This window comes from Elephas maximus, chromosome 3, assembly GCF_024166365.1.
Source record: "Elephas maximus indicus isolate mEleMax1 chromosome 3, mEleMax1 primary haplotype, whole genome shotgun sequence".
Classification (NCBI taxonomy): domain Eukaryota; kingdom Metazoa; phylum Chordata; class Mammalia; order Proboscidea; family Elephantidae; genus Elephas; species Elephas maximus.
The window spans coordinates 54,893,022-54,908,863 of record NC_064821.1 but is presented as its reverse complement, the minus strand read 5'-3'; the positions used below and the strand labels follow the sequence as shown (position 1 = coordinate 54,908,863).

The 15,842-nt window shown below is 42.6% G+C and overlaps 1 protein-coding gene across 10 annotated transcripts in view; it reads right to left on the bottom strand.

Annotated features, from left to right (window-relative positions):
* FHAD1 (forkhead associated phosphopeptide binding domain 1) overlaps positions 1-15,842 on the bottom strand; it is a 199,312-nt gene that overhangs the window by 122,785 nt on the left and 60,685 nt on the right. For all 10 annotated transcript variants that reach the window (XR_007516537.1, XM_049877983.1, XM_049877982.1 and 7 more), the window contains exon 4: positions 5,504-5,771. Coding sequence is in view for 9 of the 10 variants with exons in the window: in XM_049877983.1 (XP_049733940.1) it covers positions 5,504-5,771 (268 nt within the window). In the remaining variant the exon portion in view is untranslated. The remainder of the gene's footprint in view (positions 1-5,503; positions 5,772-15,842) is intronic.

Sequence of the window (15,842 nt, the reverse complement as noted above, 5' to 3'; positions counted from 1 at the left end):
GATTCCTTTCTCCTGGTATTCACATGCTTGTATGGTCCTCCCCAACAATGGATAGGGACAATCTAGGTAACCCACAGAGTATTGCAGAATGATGGAGTTTCACTTCCGAGGCTAGATCACAAAAGACATTGGAGCTTCTGCCTTGCTCTCTTGGATCAATTGTTCTCGAGGAAGTCAGCTGTCATTTCACTCAAGGAACCTATGGAGAGGTCCATGTGGTGAAGAACTAAGGCCTCCTACCAACAGCCATGTGGGTGCCATCTTGGAGCTGGGTTCTTTAACTTCAATCAAACCTTCAGACGACAGCAATCCCAGCTGACAGGCTGACTGCAACCTCATGAGAGACCCTGATCGAGAACAACCCAGCTAAACTTCCGAATTTTTGACCCACAGAAACTGTGTGAGATAATAAACAATTATTGTTGTGGGCTACTAAATCTTGGGGTAATTTATTATGCAGCAATAAAGAGCAAATTGAGCATCAGGAGTGGGGTGCTACTTTAACAAGACCCTAAAATGTGGGGGTGGCTTTGGGATGTACAACAGAACAAAACGCTGCCAGGTCCTGTGCCATCCTCACAACCATTGTTATGCTTGAGCCCATTGTTGCAGCCACCGTGTCAATCCATCTCATCGAGGATCTTCCTCTTTTTTGCTGACCCTCTACTTACCAAGCATGATGTTCTTCTCCAGGGACTGGACCCTCCTGATAACATGTCCAAAGTATGTAAGATTAAGTCTCGCCATCCTTGCTTCTAATGAGCATTCTGGTTGTACTTCTTCCAAGACAGATTTGTTTGTTCTTCTGGCAGTTCATGGTATATTCAATATTCTTCACCAACACCATAATTCAAAGGCATCAATTCTCTTCAGTCTTCCTTATTCATTGCCCAGCTTTCAAATGCATATGAGGTGACTGAAAACACCAAGGCTTGGGTCAGGTGCACCACAGTCCTTAAAGTGACATCTTTGCTTTTGAACACTTTAAAGAGGTCTTTTGCAGCAGATTTGCCTAACTCAGTGCATCTTTTGATTTCTCGACTGCTGCTTCCATGGGCATTGATTGTGGATCCAAGTAAAATGAAATCCTTGGCAAATTCAGTCTTCATTTATCATGATGTTGCTTATTGGTCCAGTTGTGAGGATTTTTGTTTTCTTTAAGTTGAGGTTTAGTCCATACTGAAAGCTGTGGTCTTCGATCTTCATTAGCAAGTGCTTCAAGTCCTTTTCACTTTCAGCTGGCCAGGTTGCGTCATCTGCATATCGAAGGTTGTTAATGAGTCTTCCTCCAATTCTGATGCCATATTCTTCATATAGTCCAGCTTCTCAGATTATTTGCTCAGCATACAGGTTGAATAAGTATGGTGAAAGGATACAACCCTGATGCACACCCTTCCTGACTTTAAGCCATGCAGTATCCCCTTATTCTGTTCGAAGGACTGCTTCTCGGTCTAAGTACAGTTTCTTATAGCACAATTAAGCATTCTGGAATTCTCGTTCTTTGCAATTTTATTCATAATTTGTTATGATCCGCATAGTTGAATGCCTTTGCATAGTCAATAAATCACAGATAAACACTTTTCTGGTATTCTCTGCTTTCAGCCATGATCCTTCTGACATCAGCAATGATGTCCCTGGTTCCACGTCCTCTTCTGAATCCGGCTTGAATTTCTGGCATTTCCTTGTCAGTGTACTACTACAACCATTTTTGAATGATCCTCAGCAAAATTTTACTTGTATGTGATATTAATGATATTGTTTGATAACTTCTGAATGCTGTGGATCACCTTTCTTTGGAATGAGTACAAATATGGATCTCTTCCAGTTGACAAGGCAGCTGTCTTCCAAATTTCTTGGAATAGACAAGTGAGCGCTTCCAGTGCTGCATCTGTTTGTTGAAACATCTCATTTGGTACTCTTTCAATTCCTGGAGGCTTGTTTTTCACCAATGCCTTCAGTGCGGTTTGGACTTCTTCCTTTAGTACCACTGGTTCTTGATCATATGCTACCTCCTGAAATGGTTGAACGTTGACCAATTCTTTTTGGTACAGTGACTATGTATTCCTTCTATCTTCTTCTGATGCTTCCTGCATTGTTTAATATTTTCCCTGTAGAATCCTTCAATATTTCAACTCGAGGCTTGAGTTTTTTCTTCAGTTCTTTCCTTGTTTTGTAGTGGCAGAAAATTTCATAACATGTTGCCTGTGGTAATGTGGACAGTAGAAAATATACCTAATGAACTGGGTGATCTAGCTAAAGAGATTTTCAGGCAGAGTGTTGGAAGGTTACTTCTTGCTACTTACAGTAAAATGTGAGAAGAGAGAGATAAGCTAAAAGGGGAAAAAAAAAAACACCCACTGCCACTGAATCAATTCTGACTCATAACAATCCTATAGGACAGAGTAGAACTTCCCCATAGGGTTTCTATGGCTGGAAACAGACTGCCACCTCTTTCTCCCTCAGAGCAGCTGGTAGGTTCAAACTGCTGACCTTTTAGTTAGCAGCTGAGCGTTTAACCACTGTTCCACTAGGGCTCCTTAAGCTAAAGGAAGAACTGTTAAACAAAAAGGAAATAGGACTTGAAGTACTGGGTTTTAAAATTCCCAGCCTCTCTAGATGGCAAATAGAATTTAAGAAATATGTTCTCATTGAAGGTTATATCAAGGGTACTCTCAAGAAAACATGGTCTAAAGATGAAGCCAAGGGTACAACTGCAAAATCCTTTGCTAAGAACTCGGAAAGACCCAAGGCTATGCTTCAGAGAACCATTTAGTCAAACCATATGGTTTCTGACAAGCTTAAGAGTGTTGTCCCTCAAAAGTCTCAGCAGAAGCTCAAGGCAGAGAAAGGCTTGCGTCAAAGAAATTTGTGGGTGTGTTTTGTGTGTGTGTGTGTGAGGGGGGGTTTGTCTAATAGAGTGAAGCCCAATAAGAAACACTGCCAGCTTAGACTGAAAGTAAAAACTATAAAAGAGGCCTTTAGAGCCCCAAGCTTCTACAGGCAGGAAGAAGACTGATAAAACTATATCTTTCATTGCTCAGAGGGCAGTGCTAAGAGTCTAGAGTTCAGAGCCAAGAGTCACAGGAGAATCATTCCTAGTAAGAGTAGGACTGGAAACCCTGGTGGCATAGTGGTTAAGAGCTACGGCTTCTCACCATAAAGGTCAGCAGTTCAAATCCACCAGGCACTCCTTGAAAACTCTATGGGGCAGTTCTACTCTGTCCTATACGGTCGCTATGAGTCGGAGTCAACTCGATGGCAAGAGTAGGACTAAGTCCTAATCAGGAAACTTCCAACATTTTCCTAGCTGGATTTCAGAATTGCTATGGGCCAGTGGCTCTTGTTTGTCTCCCGTTTTCCCCCTTTTTGAGAAGGTGTGTTTGTAGAAGTTATCCTACCAATGTATGTTGGACGTGTGGAGGACAGATAACTTGTCTCTTTAGTTCACAGGTCTTCAGATCAATAGAAACTGTACTCAAGGAACTGAAAATAAGGAACTACACCCAAGGAGTCTTGTGTGCGCCAGGACCTGATTTAGGTGATGAGATTCTTGACTTTGAGCTGATGCTTTAATGGGATGAGAATTTTAAGGATCTCAGGAGGGAGTGAGAGTATTTTACATGTATGAGGGATGCGAACCATTTGAGATTAGAGGGCAAAGTGTAATAGCCAGGCTCCGAATGACTGCCAAAAATTCTTCCCTCCTGATATTCTGACTCATAAGTAGTTTCTTCTCGCATTGGATAGGGCTAGCCTGTGTAACAAATAAGGATACTGCAGAAATGATGGAATTTGACTACTTGAGGCTAGATCATAAAAGATATTGCACCTTCTGTCTTGCTCTGTTGGGTCACATTGCTCTGAAGAGGCCAGCTGCCATTTTGTGAGGACACTCAAGCAGTCCAATGGAGAGGTCCACTTAATGAACAACTGAGGCCTCCTGCCAACAGCTATGTTAGTAAGCCATCTTGAGAACAGATTCTTTAGCTCTAGTTCAGCCTTCAGATGAATGCTGCCCTGGCCCACAGTTTGACCACAGTCTCATGAAAGACACTGAGCCTGGGTCAGAGCCACCCCACTAAGCCACTTCTAAATTACCAACCCACTGAAACTGTGTGAGATAGTACATGTTTATTGTTGTTTTAGGTTGCTCAGCTCTGGGTTACTTTGTTATACAACAATTAATAACTAATACACATTATGTGTTAGTTTTACAAAATGACAAAAACTGTAAATGCATATTGAACTCCAGTTAATGGTATACATGCTGAAGTATTTAGAGGGAAGTGTACATATGTCTGCAATTTACTTTGAAATGCATAAAAAATAATGGATGGATAGATATGTAATAAAGCAAGTATAGCAAAGCAAAATGCTCATGATAGAATCTACGTGGTGGATATTCAGGTGTTTACCATAAAATTCTTTTTATTTTTATTTTGCTGTTTATATGCAAATATTCATAATAAAATGTGGGAAAATGGCTGAGTAGTTTCTTGAGTGGTAGGTACATGGGGGTTCATTTCATGATTATGATGATAAAAAAGATGATGTAAACTATAGAGATACATTTCATTTGCTCCTCAGTTTGTATATTTCACAACAATAATGGTTATTTTTAATGGCTGAGGACAGAGACCAGGTGAATGGTCCCGAGTAAGACCAGGGAGTGGTATGGAGGTACAGAGAGACCTAGGGACCCAGAAGGGTCTGGAGCTGGGAGAGAGGGCAGAGAATCGGGCCTCAACACCAGAAATCAAAGTGAAATAAAGTTGTATAACCAAGTATCCCCAAATTTACAGACCAGGAACAAAGTTGACCTGGCTAATGAGGCTGGTGAGGCAGGAAGTGGACAGTGACAGACAGGAAGCTCCTCCCCTGATGTCATGAGATCTTCAAGGGGGTACGGAAAGAGGGAGAGACGGAAACCCTGAAGCCTATGTATGGCCCAAGGCGACCAGGCTGTGAGTAGATAACCACTGAGTTAATCCTTAAATTTCACTGAAAAACATTAGATTAGATTGAATTATCTCTCTTCTGGGGAAGTTACCTTCCTTGATAAACCTTGGTCTCTTTCACACTTGTAAAATGGTAATAAACCGTTTAAAAACCTCCCAGGGCTATTGTTGGCAAGGGGGATTTCTGTTACAGATATTTCTACACATTTGAGTCAAAGTGTATAAATTTAGATCCTGCTAGACATTCATGTATGTACACACATGCACACACTCACCACAGGGCTACTGATGTATGTATATGGCCATAGCACAATATCTGAAAGGATGTACACAAAAAAGTCAACATAGGGAACCAGGGTGAGAAGGATTACAGCTGATTTTGAACTTTTTTCTTACTTTCTATTTATCCTAATTTTTTGTTTTTCACAATGGATTATGTCCTACTTTTAGAATAAGAGAAAAAGAAAAGCAAAAATCAAGAACCACCCTTGTGGGTGTAAATTCATCCTATGATGGATTTTACAAATGGAAGTGCCAAAGGATACCTTGCTTGATGATGGGAGTCTTGTGGGCCTTATCCACCACAAACGAGAACATCTTCCCGCTGGCACTCACAGGCCGCTTGTGGGAGCTGGGCTGGGCCGTGGTGGGCCTGGGGAACCCCTGGGACCAGCTCCTCCGCACTGGCACTGGCCGGATGCCCTGGTGGAAGGGGAACTGAGGCGGCGAGGGTGACTGGTTCGACTGCTGTGTGGTCCAAGGTGGCTGTGGCCTTGGCCAGGGTGTTGGGCTCCTCACCCACGGGTAGGAGACCTGCAGGGGCAGACAGGAGGGTCAGGGGAGATTACAATCACCGGGGATGGGATCCACCCCTTTGTTTCAGGCATATAATTGCTGCCTGAAGTCTCAGTTTATGAGTCACCTCCCCCAGGAAGCCTTCCTGGGCTCTCCCTAAGTTTGGGATGGTGGTCCCTGCCATGGGCCACATAGCACCCTATCACACCACCGTTTACTGGGTGCATCCTTTATGCCAGGCACCCATATGCATTTACTTATTTAATACACCCAACATTCTGGGAAGAGGCTGAGGCTCAGCACATTCTTTCCCAAGGTCACAGGTTTGGTTGTGAACTGCTGAGCTCATAGAATGTCACTTCTAAGAGATTAGGGCCATTTTGTCCATCGTGCTCACCAATGTATACTCAGCAACTAGAATTAACACCTGGCACATAGTAAACACCAGTCGCCCTCTAGTTCACTCAAAGCATGGAGACCCCATGTGTGCCAGAGCATGACTGGGCTCCAGAGGGTTTTCAGTGGCTGGTTTTTTGGAAGTAGATCACCAAGGCTTTCTTCCCAGGTGTGTGTGGGTACACCTTTTGGTTAGCAGCTGAGCATGTTAACTGTTTGCACCACCTGGGGACTCCTGACACATAATAATAATTAAAAAAAAAATCAAAGCCATTGCTGTTGAGTCAATTCCAACTCATGGCAACCCTACATGACAGAGTAGAACTGCCCCATAGGGTTTCCAAGGAGGGGCTGGTGGATTTGAACTACCGACCTTTTGGTTAGCAGCCAAATGCTTAACCACTGTGCCACCACGGCTCCTGACACATAATAAACACATAATAGACCCTCAAATATTGGCTGAAAGAATGAATGAGCAAACTACTGTGATGCCAGAGCAGCTCTGCAGGACTCTGCAGCCTGTTGTCTTTCTATGCATGCTGCGTGTCTCTCTGGTACCTCTGCTCTGTCTGGACCCCGTAGGAAGGAAGAGAGCTCACAGCTAGCACAGTCCAGACTGTCTCATTAAACTTTTACCTTCCACACCCCCACACCTGATTCTTTGCAGATGCTCCCAAAAGTCTGTTGTGGGCACCTTCAGTTGTCTGACCCTGGGACAGATGTCTAACGGTAGCTACTTTCAATGGAGAACTCATCAAAATCCATCTAGCTAGGGAGAAGCAAATGCTGAGAAGGGCTAATGCCTGGCTTTGATCTTGGTTTACTGCTTTGGCTACTCCCTCTTGCCAAATGGTTAAATGATGACACTCATGAGCACTGTCATTTATTGCACTGAAATTACCCAGTCCTCACAGTGACTTTTCAGGGGAGGAGGTCTCCCTGCTCCTATTTTACAAATGAGGCTTGGAATTTGCCCAAGATCAAACTGGCGGTGGTGGAGAGAGAATTAGGATCAAAGTCTAAGATCTCTCTCTCTCTCCCCCTCCCCTTTTCTCTGCTCCTCTTCTCCTTCTCTCTCCCCTCTCCTCCCCTTCCTTCCTCCCTCCTTTCCTCTCTTCTTTCTCCTCCTCTCTCCTCCTCTCCTCTTCTCTCCTTTCCCCTTCCTCCTCTCCTCCCCTCCTCTTCTCTCCTCTCCTCCTCTCTTCTCTCATCGTCTTCTCTCTTCTCTCCTCTCCCCTCTCTTCTCCCCTCCCCTCTTCTCTACTCTCTTCCTCTCCTCTCCTGTCCCCTCTCCCCACTCCTTTCCTCTTTCCTCTCCCTCCCCTCTCCTCTCCCCTCCCCTCTCCTTTTCCCTGCCCTCCCCTTTCCCCTCATCCCTCCTCTCATCTTTCCTCTCCTCTCTTCTCTCCTTTTCTCTCTTCTCCTCTCCTTGTTACTTTCCCTCCCTCCCAATTCTCTTGCCAGAAAAACACACTTTTTTAAAAAATAATTTTTATTGAGCTTTAAGTGAACGTTTACAAATCAAGTCAGTCTATCACATATCAGCTTATATACACCTTACTCCATACTCCCACTTACTCTCCCCCTAATGAGTCAGCCCTTCCAGTCTCTCCTTTCGTGACAATTTTGCCAGTTTCTAACCCTCTCTACCCTCCTACCTCCCCTCCAGACAGGAGATGCCAACACAGTCTCAAGTGTCCACCTGATACAAGTAGCTCACTCTTCATCAGCATCTCTCTCCTACCCATTGTCCAGTCCCTTCCATGTCTGATGAGTCGTCTTCAGGAATGGTTCCTGTCCTGGGCCAACAGAAGGTTTGGGGACCATGACCGCTGGGATTCCTCTAGTCTCAGTCAGACCATTAAGTCTGATCTTTTCATGAGAATTTGGGGTCTGCATCCCACTGATCTCTTGCTCCCTCAGGGGTCCTCTGTTGTGCTCCCTGTCAGGGCAGTCATCGGTTGTGGCCGGGCACCATCTAGTTCTTCTGAAAAACAACTTTTGAAGTAAGAAGCTAAGTTCACCTGTCAACCCTGGGCTTGTTGCCTATACAGGGCCACACATCTATTCTCTCTGGGGTCCCGTTTCTCCTTCTGTAGACTGGAGAGAACATGAGCTCTGAGACTCACAATAAGTGACAAGACAGGATGCTTCCAAAATATGAGCAGCAGCAGACAAAATTTTCAATAACCTCAGATAGCTTTTATTCACTCAGGATCCTGAACCCATCTTGACGTCTTTCCGCAGCAAGTCAATGATCCTTTGCGTTCCCCTGGAATGACTCTTGGAGTCAGTGAGAACAGTGTTCGGGGAAATCAGACACCCGTGCTTCATCCACCTGGGGCATCTGGCTCAGCTGTCGCCATGACGTTGGCCCATTTTAAATCTCTTACCAGGAATGGAAATTTGCAGAAGTTTTGGGACTCTAACACATACCTTACGTGTAGTTTTGAATTTCTCTCCTCTGTTAATATCTCAGTCTCTCCATGGATTCTGTCTTCCTTTCTTGAGTCAGAAGCTGAGGTGCCCCTCCTGCCCCGCACTAACATCTCCAACCATCCTGTCCTTGCCCCTCCTCAGGAGCTGTCTTAACTCAATCGCTCCTATGACCTATTCCCATTGGTTTAATATTTATTGACTGAATGGGCCGAAGGTGAGAAGGGTTAAATGCCTATTTTATTGTGATTTAGTTGAAAATTTACAGAGCAAATTAGTTTCTCATTAAACAGTTAATACACAAATTATTTTGTGACACTGGTTGCCAACCCTACAGTGTATCAACACTCTCCCCTTCTCCACCCCAGGTTCCCTGTTTCCATTCATCCAGTTTTCCTGTCCCCTCCTGCCTTCTTGTCTTTGCTTTTGTTCTGGTGTGCCCATTAGTCTCATATACATAATTGAACTATAAAGCATGTCCCTGTGTGTTATTGTTGGCCCTACAGACCTGTCTAATCTTTGGTTGAGCGGTGGACCTCAGGAGTGACTTCAGTACTGAGTTAAAAGGGTGTCTGGGGGCCATGTTCTTGGGATTTCTCCAGTCTCAGTCAAACCAGCAAGACTGGTCTTTTTGTGTGTGTGTGAATTTCAATTTTGTTCTACATTTTTCTCTCACTCTGGCCGGGACCCTCTATTGTGATTCTTGCCAGAAGAGAAGGGTTAAATTCTAATTCTTTTTACCCCAGGCTCCTAGAAAACAAATATAGAGATTATTGACAGTGGTGTAGGGATTTGCTTTTGCTCTGGGATGCTGGGGATGGGGGTGGGAGGGCCTCTCAGGTAAATAAGTTTCACAGCCAACTAATTGCAAATGTACTAAAGGGAGTGATCATGTCTCCTGCCTTAAGTGCTCCACTTCTTCAGCGTACAATGCTCAACCCACTTAGCAATGCTGAACCCACCTAGTGGTCTTTTGAATTTTATATCCCTATTTCCCTCTGGGGCACCACCTCCTATGATCTCAGCCAATCACATACCCTGGCCAGAGTGATTGGTTTAGGGATGGGGCATGTGGTCCTATCAAAGCCAAGGAGACCTAGAGAGCATTGTCGAGCCCCACCCAACCTGAGAGAAGGCAAGAGCAGGAGCTATCGGCATCCTCTCGAGACCTTCTGGAACTTGAGAAGGTAGCCAACATCAAGTGAGTAGAGAGAGAAGCTGGTTTGGGGCCCTGGCTTGGGTGGGACCCTAAACTGCTCAGTATTGAAAAGCAGGTTGGAGCTGGTTTCTGTCACTTGCTGCCCATAAAACCTTAACTAATAAGGGTCCCTGTTATGGACTGAAATGTGTCCCCCCAAAATGTGTCAAATTGGCTAGGCCATGATCCCCATATTGTGTGGTTGTCCTCCATTTTGTGATCTGATGTGATTATCCTATGTGTTGTAAATATTAACCTCTATGGCACTGGGTTTTTTTATGATATTAATGAGGCAGAATTAGAGGCAGTTAAATATTAATGAGGCAGAACTCAATCTATAGGATTAGGTTGTATCTTGAGTCAATCTCTTTTGAGATATAAAAGAGATAATTGAGCAGAGAGGAGAGGGCCCTCATTAGCACCAAGAAAGAGGAGCCGGAAGTAGAGCACGTCCTTTGGATCGAGGGTCCCTGTGCTGAGAAGCTCCTAGACCAGGGGAAGACTGATGACACTTTCCCCCAGAGCTGACAGAAAGAGAAAGCCTTCCCCTAGAGCCGGCACCCCGAATTCAGACTTCTAGCCTCCTGGACTATGAGAGAATAAATTTCTCTTTGTTAAAGCCATCCACTTGTGGTATTTCTGTTATAGCAGCATTAGACAACTAAGGCAGTACCTAAGAGAAGCATTCCAAAGATATGCAAATACAGCAAAGATTGCAATTGGCTTTATGGGTTCAAAAATTAAAGTTTGTTTTTAAACTTGTTGATTCAGGTTCGTTGAATGCCTTTACTTAGAAGGTTAAAGTTGGTTTTCTCTAGTTAGCAGATCTGCTCTCTCATAAGCTGCTGGTAGCTACAAGGAAACAGGCAGGGGAAGAAACAAGAAAAAGATTCACCATAAAAGCTAGCTCCTGGCTGTGTTCAATTAGAATGTAAATGAAGTTTGTGGCCAAGGTCAGTTACCAAGGAGCCTGTTTTTAGAAAATTTTAATTTAAAAATACAACGTTAAGGCCTTTCTTCTTTTGATTTTTTTTTTTCTGTTCTCTGACCAAATAATATGTGGTGGGGTTGGTTATTGTTTTGTTTTTGAGGTAGCATATGTTATATTCTAAGTCCTGGTTTCTTCCATGCTATCTTTAAAATAGCAGGTTGGCAACTATCTGGATTAGCCATGACCACACCCACTGCTGAATTCATATCAGCTTGAACAAACTCCAGTCAATGATTTACCCAGGAAATCATAACCCATTTTTTTTCTGGTTATTTACTTGTTCTCTGTGTTATCACTTCAATATCTGCTTTTAACCTTATAAAGCATGTAGGTTGAGCGGAAAGCCCTAAAAAATCAATGTAGGTTTGTGTATAAAACTTTGTTCTTAAAGAGATTGTTATGTTCTCTGCCATTTGTAACTACTGTTACTACAGTGGCTATGGGCTACCATACAGAGGAGGTGGGTATATTTTTATTCCCATTTTATAGATTAAGAAACCAAAGCTCAGTGAGGTTAATGCTCAATGTCCTGCAGCCAGGAAGCGGTGATGCTGCCTGAAATCCAAAACATGTACTCTTAGAGCTTCTAGGTTATTTGAAGTCATGATTTACACCGCTTTCAATACTCGCAAAAGGATCTCAGGTGATTGGTTAATCAAAAATAGAAGATATTATGAGTCAAAAAGAGAAAAATAAGAAATAGATGTTGCATGGGCTACTAATAAACTGGTTTATCTAGGAACATTGGCAACTCCTTTATGGAGTTAACTCATGGTACATAGAGCTCCTGGAAACAACTCAGAAGGCCACAGCCTCCTTGAAGGCAGAGTCTGTATTTATTCACTGCTGTGCCAGAGGAGTGCTGGGGCCAGCTTGCACCAGCTCATGAGAGCTGATTATTAAATATATGGGAATTTTGCGAGTGTTTCCACCATACAGATACAGTAGTGTTAAATAACCTCAATTAAAAAAAAAAAAATTGCTGTTGAGTCAATTCTGACTTACAGTGACCCTTTTTATAGGACAGAGTAGAACTGCCCCTTAGGGTTTCCAAGGAGCGTCTGGTGGATTTGAACCACTGACCTTTTGGTTAGCAGCTGTAGCACTTAACTACTACACCATCAGGGTTTCCAAACCTCAATAGTACAGAAAATAATAAAATATAGTCAAGTAATTATGAAGTGAAGAGTTTTAAGTACGTATTACCTTTGTTTCTAATGTAACTTATTTAATTGTGAGTTATATAAACTTAAAATTGTAATTTATATATTTGATTTTTATTAATGGCCATTCTCACCAACTGGCCTCACCTAAGGGGTGAAAAGAAAAGCTGAGAAGCACCTGTGAATGTCATAACCCCGGGGGCACAGGCTCTCTAAATTAGCGTCAGATCTAATCATAGGATTACAGAACGCTTCCCCTTCCCCTACAACCTACCCCACACCAACATCAACAGAGCTTTATAGAGGATTGGGCAGTGCTGGTTCAAGGGTTGAGTTCTTGCTTTCCATGAGTTGGAGGCTGAATTAACAGCAGCTAAAGACAACTGAGAGAACTTTTTACCAGATACATCATGTCCAGCTTTCAACAAGGAATTACAAGGCATGCTAAAAGGCAAAAAAATACAGTCTGAAGAAACAGGGCAAGTGTCAGAACCAAACTTAGATATGACAGAACTTTTGGAATTAGAAGACTGGAAATTTAAAGTAACTATGATCACTGTGCTAAGAGCCCTAATGGAAAAAGTAGGCAACATGCAAGAACAGATGGGCAGTGTAAGCAGAGAGATGGGAACTCTAAGAAAGAATCAAAAGGAAATGCTAGGGGAAAAAAAATGTCTCTGATGGACTCACTGATAGACTGGACTCAGCCGAGGAGAGAATCAGTGGGTTTGAAGATGTGTCAATAAGAACTTCCCAACTGAAAAGGAAGGGGGGTGGGGAGACTGAAAAACAGCAATAAATGGAAGAGAATATCCAAAAACGGTGGGACAATTACCAAAAATGTAATATGCATGTAATGAGACTACCAGAAGGAGAAGAAATAGAGAAGGGAGAATAAATATGACGTAATAATGGCTGAGAATTTTCCAGAATTGTTGACAGACACCAAACCACAGATCCAGGAAGCTCTGAGAACACCAAGCAGGATAAATGCCAAAAAATCTATGCTTAGACATATCATATTCAAACTGCAGAAAATCAAAGACAAAGAGAAAATCTTGAAAGAAGCGGGGCGAGGAGGGGGGAAGAGACAAAGATAAGAATTACATTGGACTTCTCTTCAGAAACCATGAAGGCGAGAGTGGACTGAAACACTGAAAGCATTGAAAGAATCAATTGGTTATATGGAATTTATAATAGAGTATTGCATATTTCATCGCTTGTAAAGAATGTTATATCAGTAAACTTTATAATATATATGCATATGTGATGGTTAAGGTTGTGGGTCATGATTCTTAGTGGTTTGGCAGTTACGTAATGACGTAATTTAGCAGTTATGTAATGATGTAGTCATCATCCATCACGTGATCTGATGTGATCAGCCAATCAGTTGTAAGGGGGGGTTTCTTTGGGGTGTGCCTTCATCCAATATATATAGATATTCTCACAAACTTGTTGGCTTTTGCTTGCTCTGGATCCTGTATCTGGCTCATCATCATCTGACCTCCGGTTCTTGGGACTTGAGCCAGCAGCCTGCCATACTGCCTGCTGATTGGGATTGGTCAGCCTCCGCAGCCTGTGAACCAGCAGCCTGACATCTTAGCTGCCAATCTTGGATTCATCAGCCTCCACAGACTGATGCCTGACCCACAGACTTGTAACTTGCCAAACTCTTTGAGCCATTTCTTTGAGATACCTCTCTCTCTCTCCATATATATATTTATATATTACATATATATTATATACTTATATAGTACATAAGTATATGTGTATATGTAATATATATGTGTGTGTGCATAAATATACATATACATATGTATATATATACACACACACACACATATATATATACATATGGTGCAGCGGTTAAGAGCTTGCCTGTTAACCAAAAGGTTGGCAGTTAGAATCCCAATAAGCCACTCCTTGGAAACCCTCTCAGGCAGTTCTACTCTGTCCTATAGGGTTGCTATGAGTTGGGACCAACTTGATGACCATGGGTTTGGTTTTTTTGGTTTATATATATACCTCACCACATGTCTGTCAGTTTGTCATGCTGTGCTGGCTTGTGTGTTGCTGTGATACTGGAAGCTTTGCCACCAGTATTTTAAATACAAGCAGGGTAACCCTTGGTTGCAGGTTTCAGCAGAGCTCCCAGACCAGGACAGACCAGGAAGAAGGATCTGGCGGTATACTTCTGAAAAAACTGGCAGTGAAAACCTTACAAGGAGCAGTGGAACACTGTCTGATATGGTGCTGGAAGATGAGCCCCTCAGGTTGGAAGACACTCAAAATACAACTGGGGAAGAGCTCCCTCCTCAAAGTAGAAACCCATTGCTGTCGAGTCGATTCCGACTCATAGCAACCCTGTAGGACAGAGTACAACTGCCCCATAGGGTTTCAAAGAGAGGTTGGTGATTCGAACTGCTGACCTTTTGGTTAGCAGCCAAGTATTAACCACTGCACCACAAGGGCTCGCCTCAGAGTCAACCTTAATGACATGAACGGAGTCAAGCTTTTGGGAACTTCATTTGCTGATGTGGCTTGATTCAAAATGAGAAGAAATAGCTGCAAACACCCATTAATAGTTGGAATGTGGAATGTACAAAGTATGAATCTAGGAAAATCAGAAGTCGTTAAAAAATGAAATGGAATGCATAAACATTGATATCCTAGACATTAGTGAGCTTAAATGGACTGGCATTGGCCATTTTGAATTGGATAATTGTATGGTCTACTATACCAGGAATGACAAATTGAAGAGGAATGCTGTAGAGTTCATTGTCAAAAAGAACATTTCAAGATTTATCCTGAAGTACAATGCTGTCAGTGATAGGAGAATATCCATACACCTACAAGGAAGACCAGTTAATACAACTATTATTCAAATTTATGCACCAACCACTAAGGCCAAAGATGAAGAAACTGAAGATTTTTACCAACTTCTGCAGTATAAAATTGATCAAACATGCAATCAGGATGCATCGATAATTACTGGCGATTGGAATGTCAAAGTTGGAAACAAAGAAGAAGGAATGGTGGTTGGAAAATATGGCTTTGGGGATAGAAATGATGCCATAGATTGCATGATAGAATTCTGCGAGACCAATTTTGCAATGACTTCATTATTGCAAGTTCCTCCTTTCAGCAACTTAAACAGCAACTATACGCGTGGACCCCTCCAGATGGAATACAAATCGACTACATCTGTGGCAAGAGACAGTGAAAAAGCTCAATGTCATCAGTCAGAACAAGGCCAGGGGCCAACTGGAACAGACCATCAATTGGTCATATGCAATTTCAAGTTGCAGTTGAAGAAAATTAAACAAGTCCACAAGAGCCAAAGTACTATTTTGAGTATAACTCACCTGAATTTAGAGACCATTTCAAGAATAGATTTGACGTGTTGAACACTAATGACCAAAGACCAGATAAGTTGTGGAATGACACCAAGGACATCATACATGAAGAAAGGAGCAGGTCATTGAAAAGACAGGAAAGAAAAAAAAGACAAAAATGGATGTCAGAGGAGACTCTGAAAGTTGTTCTTGAATGTAGAGTAGCTAAAGCCAAAGGAACAAAGTAAAAGAGCTAAACAGAAGATTTCAAAGGGCAGCTTGAGAAGACAAAGTAAAGTATTATAATGACATGCGCAAAGACCTGGAGATAGAAAACCAAAAGGGAAGAACATGCTCAGCATTTCTCAAGCTGAAAAAACTGAAGAAAAAAAGTCAAGCCTTGAGTTGCAATACTGAAAGATATTATGGGCAAAATATTAAATGATGCAGAAAGCATCAAGAGAAGATGGAAGGAATATACAAAGTCACTGTACCAAAAAGAATTGGTCGACATCCAACCTTTTCAGGGGGCAGCATATGATCAAGAACCGATGGTACTGAAGGAGGAGG